This window comes from Malania oleifera, chromosome 6 (assembly GCF_029873635.1).
Source record: "Malania oleifera isolate guangnan ecotype guangnan chromosome 6, ASM2987363v1, whole genome shotgun sequence".
In the NCBI taxonomy this organism is placed as follows: Eukaryota; Viridiplantae; Streptophyta; class Magnoliopsida; order Santalales; family Ximeniaceae; genus Malania; species Malania oleifera.
In genome coordinates, this window is record NC_080422.1 from 83,947,219 (window position 1) to 83,963,059 (window position 15,841).

Genomic DNA, 15,841 nt, shown 5'->3' on the forward strand with positions numbered 1-15,841 from the left:
TCACCGGATCGATGATCCAAAGCCACCACGACGCTCCTGGCGAAGTTCTCTGCAAGTCCGCCTAAGCGGATCGTTGGTGAAACGAAATTGGATTTCATCCCAAATTCAGGGTAAGACCTTTTAGTCCATTTTTGACCTTTTGACAGTTATAGGAAATGATGTAGATGAAAAAATAATGATATTCTATTCTGACAAATGTTATTTTTAGGGTGTTGTGTAGGAGGTCCTGCGGGTGTTAGACCAGTATACCATAGGGGCTTTCTAATAGTCAGGCAAGGGAAATATGCTATGCTAGGAAATTTTGAGATATTATACAGTTTATTAAATTATGAAAATTATGTATTAAAGTATGGTGTGACTTGAGAATATGAATATAGTACGGAGAGATGATTTATGAATTTCAGTATCATGATTTTATGAATTTTAGTACCATGATTATACGAATTCTAGTACCATGATTATACGAATCTCAGTACCATAATTATACGAATTTCAGTACTATGATTATGCAGTTATCAGTGTTATGATAACGAATCTCAGTATCCTTTGTCTTTGTTTCTTTATTCTGCTTATGTTTGGCATTGTATGTTTGTTTTTGCTCTGTTCTTCAGCGTTCTTGTGAAAATTTGGCCCTGTTGATCCAATTGGTATAGTTGCACAAGTTGTTTGTCTTGTTTGTCTTGCCCTTGATTTTCTTATGGAGTCTTCAGTGCCTTAGGCCGAGCCCCCAATTACTGTGAGGAGTGTGTGGTGAGATCTTTCTCCCTCCTATATGAAAAATTTTCGTCCTTTTTTTGCTATCCCCTCTAACATTAGCACTAGATAACCTGCTAGCTCTGAGTCTGCTTTCAACCCCAGTCCAGATGAAATCTGTTTGTATACTGACTTTATCAACTTAGGACTTAGGCTGCCTTTTAGTCCCTTTTTTTTCTAATGTGTTATGATTTTATAACATAGCACAATCACAACTTGTTCCCAACTCCAACCTGTCATTAGTATCTTTTGCTGTCCTCCTTTTCTAGTGAGCTCATCAACCCACTGTAGAGAAGGAGTTGTACTACTTCAACTCTATTTACGACTATAAGCTCTTTACCCCTGGTAGCTCTTCCATTCACAATTGGAAGTCTCGGTACTTTTTTGCATCACGGGAGTTAAACTATCATGGGCCTTGCATTTGGTCTACTCCTCTTGATGGTGATGTTCTTTTCTTCCTCCTTTACTTACTATGTATGCATGAGCTATGTGCAAGTACATGTTTCTTAACTTTTCCTTTTTTCCATTTAGCCCTGCTGTGTCACATATCTCCCACACTGTCTCCCTCCGAACAAGCTATCCTTAAAGACCTTGGAGCTATTGGTTGGTAGGGGATTGTCCCTCATAAGGAGTTGCTCAAGGAGCGAGTCCGTGGGTAGTGTGCGCTTAGCCGTGTCTCCCCAAGTTTTTTCTTTGCCTCACTTTTATGCTGTGTATACTTATGTTTCTCGGTAGCAATCTGTAGCCTTGTCTCTCTTTTCTTTTTGTAGATTTAGACTTCAACAAGTATGAGGCCCTGATGGCTGACGCAAAGAAGCAGAGATCGAGCAAAAGCAAGAAGAAGAAGAGGGAATTTCAAAGGGATTCTTCCCAGAGGAAGGAAGCTCCTGTGGCTAAGAGCAAGCCCCCTCTTGTGGCGAATCCACCTAGTTCAGCTATTTTGAGCGGGGCCATCTTTCACAAGCCAACCCTTTCTGGTCCTGTGTCGCGTCAGGAATTGCATATGGAAGACCTAGTGGTGGCCTAATGTTCCCTTCCTCATCACTTGTCAGCAATCATACGACACACTACATACTAGGTACCTTCAGGGCCTATTATCCCCCCCCCCCCTTTTTTTCTAACCTTGTGGGGTTTACAGATGGCGACAATGGTTTTGGCCCATGAGGAGAAGGTAACTGAGATGTATCGACAGACCTTGGAGGCCAAAGATAAGTACGTTGCTACTTAGAATGAACTTCACGAAGCCTGTGCTGAAGCAGCACTCTGCGAGAGGGCCCTCCGAAGGGAAATAGAGAAGATCTGTAGTAAGGAGATTCCTGCTGCTGTTGCTAAAGCTGTAGTATCGGAGTATAAAAATTTCAAACAATTCATCTTTGACACCGCCAAGACCTATCATGAAGGTTTTAAAAGGTGCCGCGAGCAGGTCAGGACGATGTACCATGACCTTTCCTTTGCTGGCGTGTGTTTGTATGGCTACAACAACGAGAGCCTAGCATTAGGGGAGGAAATGGACGAAGAGGAGCTTGGGGAAGAAGATTTTGAAGAGGGAAGCAAAGCTAATGCTTAAATAGACCAGCTTGTGGTTTTATTATCATTGATAGTGTACTTTTGAAATTCTTGTGGTACAACTTTTTGAGTAATGGAATTTTAATTTTGTTGTACAACTTTTTTGTGGATAGTCTCCCCTTACCTCCAGGTCATCAACGGTCAAGGTTTCCCTTGCTTCTGTCTTACCTTTTAACGCCACCACGTAACAATTCTGAGCTGCCGCTTGATATTCCTTGATCATCCTTGTCCCGTGTGGGGTAGGGAATTTCATATTTAGGTGATAAGTTGATGTTATGGCTTAGGCCGCATTAAGTGATGGGCGGCCTAGTATGATGTTGTATACTGATGGCCAATCAACCACCAAGAAATTCGTCAATAAGGTGATTTGCTGTGGGGCTGTCCCCATTGTCACTAGGAGTGTAATTGTTCCCATAGGATGTACTATGTCTCCTTTAAATCTGACCAATGGGGTGGAGATCGATTTGAAGCGTTCCCTGCCAATCTTCATTCCATCGAACACCGACCCGAATATTATGTTGGCCAAGCTCCCGTTGTCTATCAAAAGGCACCTTACTTTGTAGTTGGCCACCAGAAGGGATACTACTAGGGCTTCGTCATAGGGCTGTTGTACTCCTTCTTCATCTTCGCTACTGAAGGTGATAGCGTTTTCCTGTTTTTGTTTCTTGCCATTTGGCTCCCTTTTGTCCCTTAAGAACACCTGCTAGGCATACCTCTTTCGAGCGCCTCCACTGTCTCCACCACTGGCAGATCTGCCAAAGATCACCGCGATTTCTCCAACGATCTATTCTTCTTTCTCATCTCTGTTTGGCCTTTTCTTCTCACGAGTTTCCCCTTGACGATCCCCTTTCTTTAAAAATCTCGACAGATGACCTTGTTTTTTTATTTTTTATCAATGCAATCAATTTCATTTTGCAATTGAACACCCTCAGTATCGTTCCCGTGATCCCTATGGAACTGACAGAACTTTGACATATTTCATTTATATGAGAGTGTTCGCATAGGTTCAGGCCACGAAACATACTCCTTCTTCTTATGTGTATCAATACATCGATTTGCAGTGCGTTTAAGGGAGTATAAGTTTGAAACTTATTGGTGTGCCCCATTTCCCTAGAGCTAGCATGTAGCTCGCTGTTATATTGTTTCTTCCCAGCACTGGAAGATTTTTCGATCTCCCTGTTACCCTTCCTTTTCAACTTAATCCATTTCCTCTTGTATCTAGCATCTCTTCTAGGTTGACATATTTCTGTGCTTTAGCCATCAGCTCTCCCATATCAGCTGGCGGCTTCTTCCCCAATGAGTAGAGGAAATTCCTTAGCTGAAGGGTCATGCTCAAGGCTGCCAACGCCCCTCCCATGTCTAGGTTGTGGATCTCCAGGGTCGCGGTGAGGAAGCGGTCCATGAACTTTTTTAACGTCTCCCGTTCTCCTTGAACCAAGCTCATTAGATGAGCCGAAGTTTTGATGATTCTCCGAATGCTGATGAAATGGCCGGTAAACTGCTGCTCCATCTCAGAGAAGGAGCTGATCGATCCAGGCCATAGGGTTCAGTACCAATCCTTGGCACTACCTTTAAGGGTGGCTGCAAATGTTCTACACATGATGGCATCAAGTGTGCCATGCAATTGCATCAACACCTTGAAGGTGTCCAGATGATCTATAGGATCAGTCAAGCCCTCATACCTTTCGAAAGTTAGCATTTTAAACTTGTTGGGGAGCGGGACCTCCATCACTTCTTTGGTGAATGATGGCTCCGAGGATTTTAAATAGGTAAGAGGGGTTGGTTCGCTCCTCTTTCACCATCTTCTCTATTTGATCTATTTTTTTGATCCTCTCCTCTAACTCATTCAATTTTTTCTCATTTACTCCTACACTGTTCGCGTCTTCCACCTTTTTAGTGTGGTTAGTTTTTTCTTCACTCTCCTTTATGTTCTCTGCTTTCTTAGGTGAGCCGGGGCTGACCTGTTGTTGGCGGGGGACATGTTCTTCCTTACTCTTTTGCTGCAAGAGTAGGTTGAACATATCCTCAATCTTCTTCTGGGAGGCCTCCATTCTCCTTTGGAAAGCAAGGAATTCCTCCCTGGTGACTCCCGAATGATCTCCAAATGTGGAATAAACGAATTGGGGTGATTCTTTACCAGTGGTAGGGCCAGAGCTTGAGTCGTGGGTTGTTGTCATATTCGGGAATTGGAGGTCAGAAGCAAGATAAGCACCTCTCAGAAGTGGTTCCCACAGATGGCGCCAACTATTGTGAGATAAAAATGGCGGTGACCTGCGACATTGCTTTCTGACTTCTGATGACCTGAAAATGGTGAAAACAAAGAAGGCTTGGAGGACTCGGGGTGTACTTTGGGGGATCACTCTAATGCCTAAGTAAGGGAACGCTTCAAAGAGGTTGAATGCAATAGTAAAATGTGTTAAGAGTCAGTTATCTTGGCCTTTTGCTCGAGTCCCTATTTATAGTGGCAGGAGTTGACTCAAGGGTGTATGACTATTTATTGGCGAGTTATGGCACTGGCATGAATTGCTCTAGTCTGCATGGGATTGACCCCTTTAGAGCAGTTGTCCTAGAGCGATGATGGCCTTGATTGTGGTTGCGCCTTAATGCTCCTTTATAGTAGATGGACTGCTTTGACCCTGATATATATATTTAGTGTATATCATGTCAAATTTTTTGATTTGACAAAATAGGTAGTGAATCTTTCTAATGACCAATTTGATGATTTACGAAAGATGAATTGGTTCAATTGTTGATATGTATGAACGGAATTTGCCAATTTGAGGATTCGGGGTTGTTGTCGAATGAATTGATGGTAAATCTTTCGGATCATCAATTTTACGATCTATGGAAGTTGGATTGGTATGATCTTTGATTAATTTAACAAGATCTGTTGATTTGATGAAAATAACAATTCGTTGGAAAATGGATCTAGATCCGATCTTTGTTAGCACGAGCTTGATCATAAACAATTGATATATGAAGAAAACTCTATCGCCCACTATTAGTTAAAACTTTGAGTATTTTTCAATTGTCGAAATTATCAAAGAATGAAGGTCGATTCTTGATTTTGCGTTTCTCTCTTCTTGTTCTTCTTCTTCGGCAAGTTCTCTCCTTCTTCTATTTTTCTTTTCCTTTGTCCTCCTCCCCCAAAGAAGCCAATGCGAGGCCTTTTATAGACTTGAATTAGGGTTGTGATGAAACCCTTAGTTCCTTTATCTTTTGACATGTGTCCATGCATACAAGACATGAACCATAGAATAGCTAACCATATTTAATTTAATTAGAAGAATTATCTAATTATCTTCATTAGACCCAAAATCACAACTTATTATTTAGGTCTAATAAACATCTTTTAATTAACTTGACTCTTAAGAAACATTAGTGAAATGTATTTTTTATAATTTGACTAATATCTATATGCTTATGGTAGACATTAATAATTTTAAATGCCCACACACATGAACTTTTGAAATTTTCATTTGGAAATATAAAATCCAATACTTTGTTTTTAAGCATTCGTCTTTTTTGAAAATTTAAAAGATGTATTATGCCTAGTTTACTCTACCTGCCTTCATGCCTCCTTATTGCTAGTTGATGACTTCTTACAATACTATATTATGCATTAAACTAATCATAATGATAAATTTATTCTTATGCTCCAGAAGTATGAATTTCAGATTTCAAACTTGGATTTGAGTAGATTTGTCAAAATATTATATTTTATCAAATTCAAATTCAAAACTTATCTAAATATATGGTTGTTGTGATAATTTTTTCATTAATGATACGTATAAGTATAAGTATGCGTATTCAAAGTGCTAATGAATCGATAGTATAAAATGAATGTGACCTATTTTAATTTTTTTTCCAGAGGAAAATAACCTCTAGTCCACTTTCTTTGAAATGAACATTACTAAGAATGTGTATGTGGACACCCCTTTTTCATAAAACACCTACCTATATTTATTTTTTTGGGTATAGGAATGACAATAGAATTTGACTCGTCATTGATTATACACAACTTTACAAATTAATATTCTTTCAAAGGGCACGAAGGAATTGTATTTGACTATCAAATCTTGCAGCCACTATTTAGATTAGCTAAAGGCATGCAATGCTCTATTAGTTTTTGTGTATTTTTACCATTTAAATTTCTTTTGACCGGAATGAAAAGGAAGAAACTTTTGCGTTTGTGTGTGTGTGTGTGAGAGAGAGATAGATATTCCTGACTATTTGGTTTAATGAGAGTGACAACTAAGAAAGAAAAAAAAAAAAAAATAAGTTTTTATTATTCAAAGAAAGGTGTTTTTTTTCCAAATTGTCCATTATTTCATTTGAAAACATTGACTAGAGACTTAAATTTAAAATTTTGTGGACTTACATAAAATTTTGTACAATTTTGTATTAAATTTATTTTTATTTGCTTAATTTAAATTTATTATCTCAAATTCTAAGATTATGTTTCAATTCACAAGTTTCAAATAATATAGTTTTTCATTTTTTTAGAGCTCCTTAATTATTCTTTTTCTAATTTTTTCGGAGGGTCGTGCATTTTTAAAAATTTTAAATTCTTTTTCCTATTTCTCTTAAAAAAAAAAAGGAAAAAAGAAAAAAGAAAGGTAGAAAACCTATGTCCAAATTCAAATTGATCTACCAAAATTTAACCCACATTTCCAGGCGACATACAAAGTAAGTAAATAAAGCAGACAACACAAAAGGTATTTATACTTAGTCAACCATTTAAAGCATACCATATGATAATAATAATAATAATAATAATAATAAAAGGAAAAAACATTTGTCTTTTTATTGTGTGTAGAGTATCATATGTATTTTTCGAACTATAATTAGTAGCGACTTGTGACTTTGATAATCTTAAAGTCACGGATTTGATTGCTCCTTGGGAATTTACCCCGATGAATTATTAGGGGTGTGTCAATGGGCAGGTGACTTTCACCCCTGAGTTTAGTGACATACCATAGTATCCAAAATGGTGCGATGATGACTGAAATTCTTGCAAAATAACAATAATAATGCACTAACTAATATTAATATTTTGAATGAGTCTTCCTAGTAAATATATGTAATATTAATATTTTAAAATGTAGTCTTCATGTAATGCTGTGGGTATATGCCATCATATTTAAGGCAAAAAAGTAATGCATCAAGTGCAATAAATATTTTTAAAACAACACTTTAGTAAATAATGATAACAATAATAAGGATAAATTATGTTAACATTTGAGTTTTGGCTTAATTACAAAATTTTCTTGTAGTTTAAAAATAATTAACAAATACACTTATCTTTCGATAAAAGACAAAAATGGCATGTGTTTATTATGAAAATATTTAATAAGCTATTAATAGTCATATGAGTTTTATAATTTATGTTGTATGTGTATGTTTGAAAAATTTCTCAAATAAGAATTATTTGATCATATAAATTTACTTCAATTTAATCTTTAACTAATTTGAATTAACCTAATAGGATTATTTAGAATATACAATCACTTGATTTATGTCATACGTTTCTTATTTGAATAAAAAAAAAATCTAATCAAACAATATTTTTAGTATAAGTCACTTGGAAATTTTAATTTTTTATCATAATTTGAAATTATTGAATTTTAAAATAATTTTTTGCTAAGTCATCTTTTTTTTTTTTTTTTATAACTAAAAGAGGACAACACCTTCATTTATTTATTAATATACCTTCACTTTTGGCGAAAGAATGCCGTAGTTACAAGATAAAACAAAAAGGCACTAAGTTATCTTAAAGTTTGTAATTTTTAAAATTATTTACGTCATTTCATTTGGGTATTGTCTAAACCTATAACCTCTTGCTTTCTCTAAACTTATATTACCACTCTAAGCATAAATAAAAGAGTCTTAGGGTCTGCTTGGTATCGGTGTTGTTTCCTGTTTTCTATTTCTATTTCTCCACAGTGAAACAATAGATTATAAAAACATGTTTGTTTTTATTATCAATCTTATGGTCTTCGGTTGTTTTGGCAACATGTTATCGGAAATTTTAATGTTTAGAAGTAGTTTTTTTTTTGGATTAAATTATTCATTTAATATAGTTTTAATTAAAATCAAAATTAAATGATCACATAAATTTAAATATAGTTAAAATATAATTAAAATAAAAATATACATAAATTTTAAAAATAATAATAATGCTAATTATAAAATACTTTTACTATTTTTCAATTATCATGTCTAATAAATTTTTTTATTTGAAAGCAAATTTTAAAAGTAGGTCAATTAAGTAAAATAATTATAATAACTTTTTTTATTATAGTAATTTTTAATGTGTATTATTTGAAATTTTATTATTTTAATCATATTTTTAATATTTTGATTTAAATATTAAAATGAGGAATCTTTAATTAAAATTTTAATTTATATTTATTTTATAAATGTTAACCAAATATGTTGCTAATTTTCTAGTTTTTAGTTTTCATTTATAGTTTTTGATTTTTATTTATCTAATTTTTAACGGTAATACCAAGCAAACCTTTAAATTTTGACATCACCATATCACACATAAGTATATATATATTAAAACTAAAAAAATTATTGTCAATAATATTTATTTTCACTATAATAAAATAAATTCTTAATTATTATATTTTAATTTTAATCAAATCAACATACCACTATTTTTATTAATTATTTCCAACTTAAATTGAGAACATAACAACTCTGACACGCTTTTTAATTAATTTCGAAGGGGTACAGAATGTAACCTTTAAAACGTGAAGGGTCAGAAAAAAAAATCCCATTAAACGAGGGGTTGTCTTTGTAATTAATTAATAATTGCGGATTTTCTTGACTCTGTGTTCGGGCATGCCCGACCCGAACGCCCGCGCTGAGCGTCCAATCCGTACGGACAGAGATATCTGACGATCAACGCTGTCTCGTGCCTGTACAGCGATCACACCTGATCACTGCTTATTATTATTATTTTGTTTTATTTTATTTTTGGGGTTTATTGGTGGTTACGGAAAACACGCAACCGACACGTGTCCCTGCCACGTCACTTGAATGCAAATACAGACTTACACAGTACAGTTCCTGCCACGTCAATGCATTGTGGTCCCACGCCACGCTGGCACCGCTTTCCCCGCTATATAAACAAAGACCCCACTCTGCCCCTCACGCTGATCTATTAGCCTGTCTAAAGGAAATATGGAAGAATGTAGAAAGAGGGCGGGGATGACTGGGCACGAGACCGCCGACGAGGCTTCCGGGAAGAGACTGAGGACTCCGCCGGACGTAGCCGGGGACTGCTACAACGACGGAGAGGAGGACGGGGACATGCTGGCGTGGTTGACCGTCAACGAGGAGACGGCGGGAGAGCTGATGCAGAAGCTGCTGCAGGAGGAGACGGGGACTCCGGTGGCCCCGAGGATGAGGTTCGTGGACAACTCGTACTGGTCGCCGGTGATATTCCAGTCTTCGTCTTCGTACATCACCATCAACGTGGGGAACGAGGAGACCTGCGGGTCGTCTTTCTCCGACTGGGAGGCATCTGTCATGGCAAGCGTCGACACTTGCGGTTGGGGGGCGTTTCCGGGAGCTGCGGCTGCTGGTGTGGAGGACGGCGGAGGGGAGGAGGAGGTGAAAGTAATGGGAGAAGGGTCGTTGGGGGTGAACGGGTGCGATGGGGTGGAAGTGGAGTGGGATGATGAGATGCTGGCGAGGTTCTTGGGTGATGATGAAGATGGTACGGTAGCTGTTGGTGCCGAAGAAAGAAGCCTGAATACTGAAAACTAAATAGCTTGTTCATTTTCTTTCCTTCTTTTTTTTTTTTCCCCTTTTATTGGTTAATTTCTTTGGTTTTTTTTTTGGGGGAGAGGGGGGGGGGGGGGGGGGTGGGGTTTGTGGGGGAGTAGGGTTTAGGTAGGGTTCATGTTTATGGATGGTGGGTGGTCCAGAAAAAGGGCGTTATACTTTACATACTGTTGATAGAATCTGATACATGGAAAAAGGAGTGGCTCAGTTGCCTTTTTTGGATTTTCTGCGTGTGAAGAATAGCTAGGTTAGTTCTTTTTCCCCCCCTTCTACTTTACTCTCTCTCTCTCTCTCTCTCTCTTCTGCTGCTGCTTCTCGTCCTGCATTTATTAATTTGCATATATCAATATTAACATACATACATATTTTATATTTTAATCTATTTCAGTATTTACTTTACTTTCATCCTCTGGTTCCTCCCCTGATTTCGATCTGCAAGTCTATACTTCTCTTTTCACTATATATTTGTACATGGTTTAGCTAGCTGGCTGCTGAGAGCCTAAAAATATACATGGTTTTGGTGTGATGAATGTAGTATTTCAAGTTGCGAACTGGAAGAAGGGATTGAGGAAGAGTCTGCAACTGCAATAGGCAGGAAAGAAAAGAAAAGTGGAAGAACGGATTGAGCATTTGATACAATTTGATTAATTAGTTGAGTTAAAAAAAAATTTATTCCACTAAAATTTTCAAAAATTTAAATGCTAAATTATTGGCCGATCGACATATAATTCGGTAACCAATTTAACCGAATATAATTCACTCTAAGGTCTAAATTGAATTATAAGCAATGAACTAATGATTATTGGACATTTGCATAAGCAATGAACAAAATTATATAACTTATATTCATATAGGCATAGCACGGTGGTAATCAAAATATTATAAAAATATGAATAAAATTATAAAATTACTAATAATACACATTAAAAAATTACTATAATAAATATAAAAGTTCTTATAATTATTTTACTTTCAAAATTTACTTTACAATGAAAATTTTATTAGACATGACAATTGAAAAATAGTAAAAGTACTTGTAATTGACTTAATTATTATTTTTTAAAATTTATGTATATTTTTTTTAATTATATTTAAATTTCTATGATCATTTAATTTTGATTTTAATTTACAAGTATATAAAATGATTAATTTAATCCAAAAAATATTTCTAAATACTAAAATGTCTAGCAATAGTTTACCAAAACAACTGAAAATCATAAAATCTAGTTTTCAGTTTTTTGGCAAACAACTGAAAACCAGCAACAAAAATAAAAAATAAATAACAAAAATGAATGCGTTTTTATAATATATTTTTTCATTATCGAGAAACAAAAACAAAAAAACAAGAAACAAAAAAAATACCAAACAGACCCTAAGTCAATGATTATTCGTAGTGGAAAAAATTTTTATTTACTTTACTATCCATACTTCATGCTTTTATTTTCAAAAAAAATTTATAGAAATAGGATGAGAATTCTGAAAAATAATAGACAAAAGAGCATAGTTAATTTTTTTTTCATGTGTTTATATAATTAATAGTCTACATATACACACATATATGTGCGCACACACTTCTTGAATGCAACAAGACTGGTGTGTTTATTAAGTTTTATTTTTTTATTGCTTTGTATATTGTGCTTCACAATTTTGCATAGACAGTAATAGTATGTGTTATGCGTGCTCAAAAATTAAGTTAATGGTTATTAATTTGTAGTGGGTAGGACTTTTATTTACTTAATTATCCATATTTCAAGTTTTTATTTTCAATGAAATTTGTACAAATAAGATGAAATTTCTAAAAATTAATAGACTAAAGAGTGGACACAATTTTTTTTTTCATGTATTTCTATAATTAATAATATACACATACAAACATTTAAGTGCGCACATTTCTCGAATGTGACAAGATTGGTATTTTTTCTAAGTTAATTTTTGTTTTTTTGTGTGTGTGTATGTGTGTCGTGTATATATTTTAAAATTAGCAAAAGTTAAGAGTGATGATATTCATCATAGTCTGTGACCATTATTGATTGGCATGATTGGAGGGCGGAGTATTGGTTTGTACTAAATATCAATTTTCAAGGGTTAATTAATAAATGGTCACATGGTTTGAGTGGAGTTTAAATCTAGACAATATCATATAAGACTTGGGGAGAGGGGGGAGGTTATGTGCGCAATATTCTACTTCTTAATTTTGTATAGTCAGCAATGGTATGTGTTGTGTTGCTAAAAAATTAGGTCATGGTTATTTGTAGTGGGCATGATTTTTATTTACTTAATTATCCATATTTCAAGTTTTTATTTTCAATAAAAATTCATAAAAATAGGATGAAATTTCTGAAAAATAATAGACGAAAGAGTGTCTATAAATAAAGTTTTATATGTTTCTATAATTAATAATATACACACACAAGTATACGTATACTTCTTGAATGCAACAAAATTGATGCTTTTCTAAGTTTTTTTTTGTTACTTTGTGTGTGTGTGTGTGTGTCTATTCATCATGATCTGTGGCCATCGGTGATTGGCTCGACTAGAGGAGAGAGTATTGGTTCGTAATAAATATCAATTTGCAAGAGTTAATTAATAAATAGTAATTTCACACGAGAGGCGTGGTCTGAGTGGACTTCAAATCCTGACAATGTCAAATAAGACTGAAAAATAGATGAAGCATCTTGTGAATTAAAAGGATAAGTCAAAATTTATATTTAATTTATTTAAGGGCAAAAGACACTGTCCTCTTCTAAGGTTTGACAAAAAGACAATTACCTCCCTTAAGGTTTCAAAAATTTTAGAAATCTTCCTTGAGGTTTTTAAAATCTCAAGGACTTCCCCCGAGTTTTGTTAAAAAGATACAAACATCCCCTTGTATTTTGAAAAAAATATGTCTTTTTACGAGAGGTCTATGTTTTTTTGCAAACATCAAGGGAGATTTGTGATATTTTTGAAATTTTTAGAAGAGGTCTCTATCTTTTTACTAAACCTTAAGGGAGGCGAGTGTTTTTTGCCATTTATTTAAATGATGGTATATTAGTATTGATTAAGGTTAAATAGTTTTTAAAAATATATAAAAATATTGTGTGAGGAGGGGGGATTATGTTTGCATCTATTTATAAGTTATTAGCAGACAAAATGTTTTACTTCTCAATTTTGTATAGTCAGCAATGGTATTTGTTGTATGTGCTAAAAAATTAAGGCAATGGTTTTTGGTAGTGGGCAAGATTTTTATTTACTTAATTACCTATATTTCAACTTTTTATTTTCAATATAAATTTATAAAAGTAGGATGAAATTTTTTAAAAATAGTAGACAAAAAAACATAGATAATTTTTTTTTTCATGTGTTTCTATAATTAATAGTATATACGTACACACATACAAGTATATGTACAAGATTGTTGATTCGTAGGTTTGGTGCCGCACCAGGGGGGCCGAAGGACTTGTTGGTGGTTGAAGTTCCTATATAATAAAAAAAAAAAAAAATTGGTGTTTCTCTTTTAAAGTTGTTTTGTTTTTTTTCATTGCTTTATATTTATTGTGCTAAAAAATTAAGTAAATGGTTATTTGTAGTGGGTAGGGATTTTATTTACTTAATTATCTATATTTTAAGTTTTTATTTCCAATTAATTTGTAAAAATAGGATGAAATTTCTGAAAAATAATAGATGAGCATATATAAATTTTCTTTTCACGTGATCCGGTAATTATTAAAATACACACACACACACATAAAGACGCACACACTTCTTGAATGCAACAAGATCGGTATTTTCTCTAAGTTGTTTCTTTTTTGCTGATTTGTATATAAATATTTTTAAAAATTAGCAAGTGTTAAGAGTGATGCTATTCATCATAATCCATAACCGTCATTAATTGGCGTGATTAGAGGACAAAACATTGATTTATACTAAATATGAATTTCCAAGAGTTAATTAATAAATGGTTGTCACGCAAGAGGCAAGGTTTGAGCGGAGTTTAAATCCAATCAGGATCAAATAAGATGTAGGGAGAGAGGATAAGTTACACACTTTATTTGTTTAAATGGTAGTATATTAATAATAGTATATTAATATTTATTTAGGTTGACTAACTTTTTAAAAAGAGATTGTAGTTTGGGGGGGGGGGGGGGGGGGTTATTTGTGTATATTTATAAGATATAGGCAAGCACAATGTTTTGCTTCTCAATTTTGTTTAGTTAGCTGTGGTATGTGTTGTGTGTGTTCAAAAATTACGCCAAAGGTTTTTTTTTTTTTTTTTTTTTTTTAGTGGGTACTGGGTAGTATTTTTATTTATTTAAATATCTGCATTTCATTTTTTTTTTATTTCCAATAGAAATTTGTAAAAATAGGATGAAATTTTTGAAAATATAAATAGACGCTTCTTGAATGCAACAAGATTGGCGTTTTTTCTAAGTTGTTTTTTGTTGCTTTATATAAGCAATAGCTAAGAGTGATGCTATTCATCATGATCTGTGACCATCATTAATTGTCGTAACTAGTGGACAGAGGTTTGGTTCATAATAAACATCAATTTCTAAGAGTTAAGTAATAATTATCATTTCACGCGAGAGGCATGGCTTGAACGGAGTTCAAATCCGAACAATATCATATAAGACTTGGGAAGAGATGAGGCACCTAGCGAATTAAGAGGATCTATGAGTCACGATTTGTGCTTGATTTGTCGAAATGATGGTATATTATTATTGTATTAGGTTGAATAATTTTTTTTTTTAAAAAGAGAGAGAGATTGTGTGTGTGTGTGTGTGTGTGCTAGGGGGGGGGGGGGGGTTATGAGCAGGCATAATGTTATGCTTCTTAATTTTGCATATTCAACAATGGTATGTGTTGTGTGTGCTAAAAAATTAAGTTACGGTTATTTGTAGTTGGCAGGACTTTTATTACTTAATTATCCATGTTGTAATGTCTCGGAGAGCCAAGCCTATAACGACCTCAAAAATCTTAATATAAAATGAAATATAATAAATAGAAAAGTCAACTCGAACCCGTGGATAATGGGGACACCTGTCATTCATAGAGGAAACCTACGCAGCAGTAAATATAAATCACATTCTCAAAACCGTAATATACATAATACCAGAGTTTACTATATCACTAAAATACTGTATTTATATACAATCTCCAAAACATTAAAATAACCCTAAGATCACACAACAAAAATCTCCTGATCCTAGATCAATGCTTACTGTTAGACCAAGTAGTCAAGGGTCTTTCATTCCTACTGTGTTTTGATGACAACAGCTCATTAGCAGTTCTTAAAGCTACTAACGTTTCTCTCTAAGTCATGTTCAGCTATACAGAACGACACCTGAACCAACAAACAGTCAAAGCAACTCATGCCATGACCAAAAGTACAGCCTCTCAACGCATTCATGGACACTACACAATATACAAAAGTCATCTGAGGATGAGTGTGAGAATGAGAGAGAGACCATCTTGTAAATATCTTGTATATAGAGTTAAACTCAAAACTAAGTGCATGAAATGGGCATATCACACACACACAACAAGAAACAAGTGAAGTTATTTAAAAGTGTGTAAAGAAAATCCCAAACGGGCAAGGACCTTCTTAAAACTTAAAGAACAATTCTTAAGAAGAAGGAACTTGTCGACGAACACAGGGCTTCGTCGATGAGTGTAACACAAACTTCATTGACGAACACAAGGTTCTCGTCGACGAAGAGATACCGAGAGGCATCTGAATTCA

General features: G+C 34.4%; 1 protein-coding gene across 1 annotated transcript; it reads left to right on the forward strand.

The window, feature by feature from the left end:
- The first annotated feature begins 9,496 nt into the window (after positions 1-9,496).
- Positions 9,497-10,137, forward strand: LOC131157925 (uncharacterized). The gene has a single exon (XM_058112393.1). The coding sequence runs from the start codon at positions 9,514-9,516 to the stop codon at positions 10,099-10,101; it is 588 nt and encodes a 195-aa protein (XP_057968376.1). The 5' UTR covers positions 9,497-9,513; the 3' UTR covers positions 10,102-10,137.
- Positions 10,138-15,841: the final 5,704 nt, after the last annotated feature.

Bases quoted from the DNA above. Each gene is read 5' to 3' on its own strand.
- LOC131157925 (XM_058112393.1), top strand. From the start codon at position 9,514: ATGGAAGAATGTAGAAAGAGGGCGGGGATGACTGGGCACGAGACCGCC.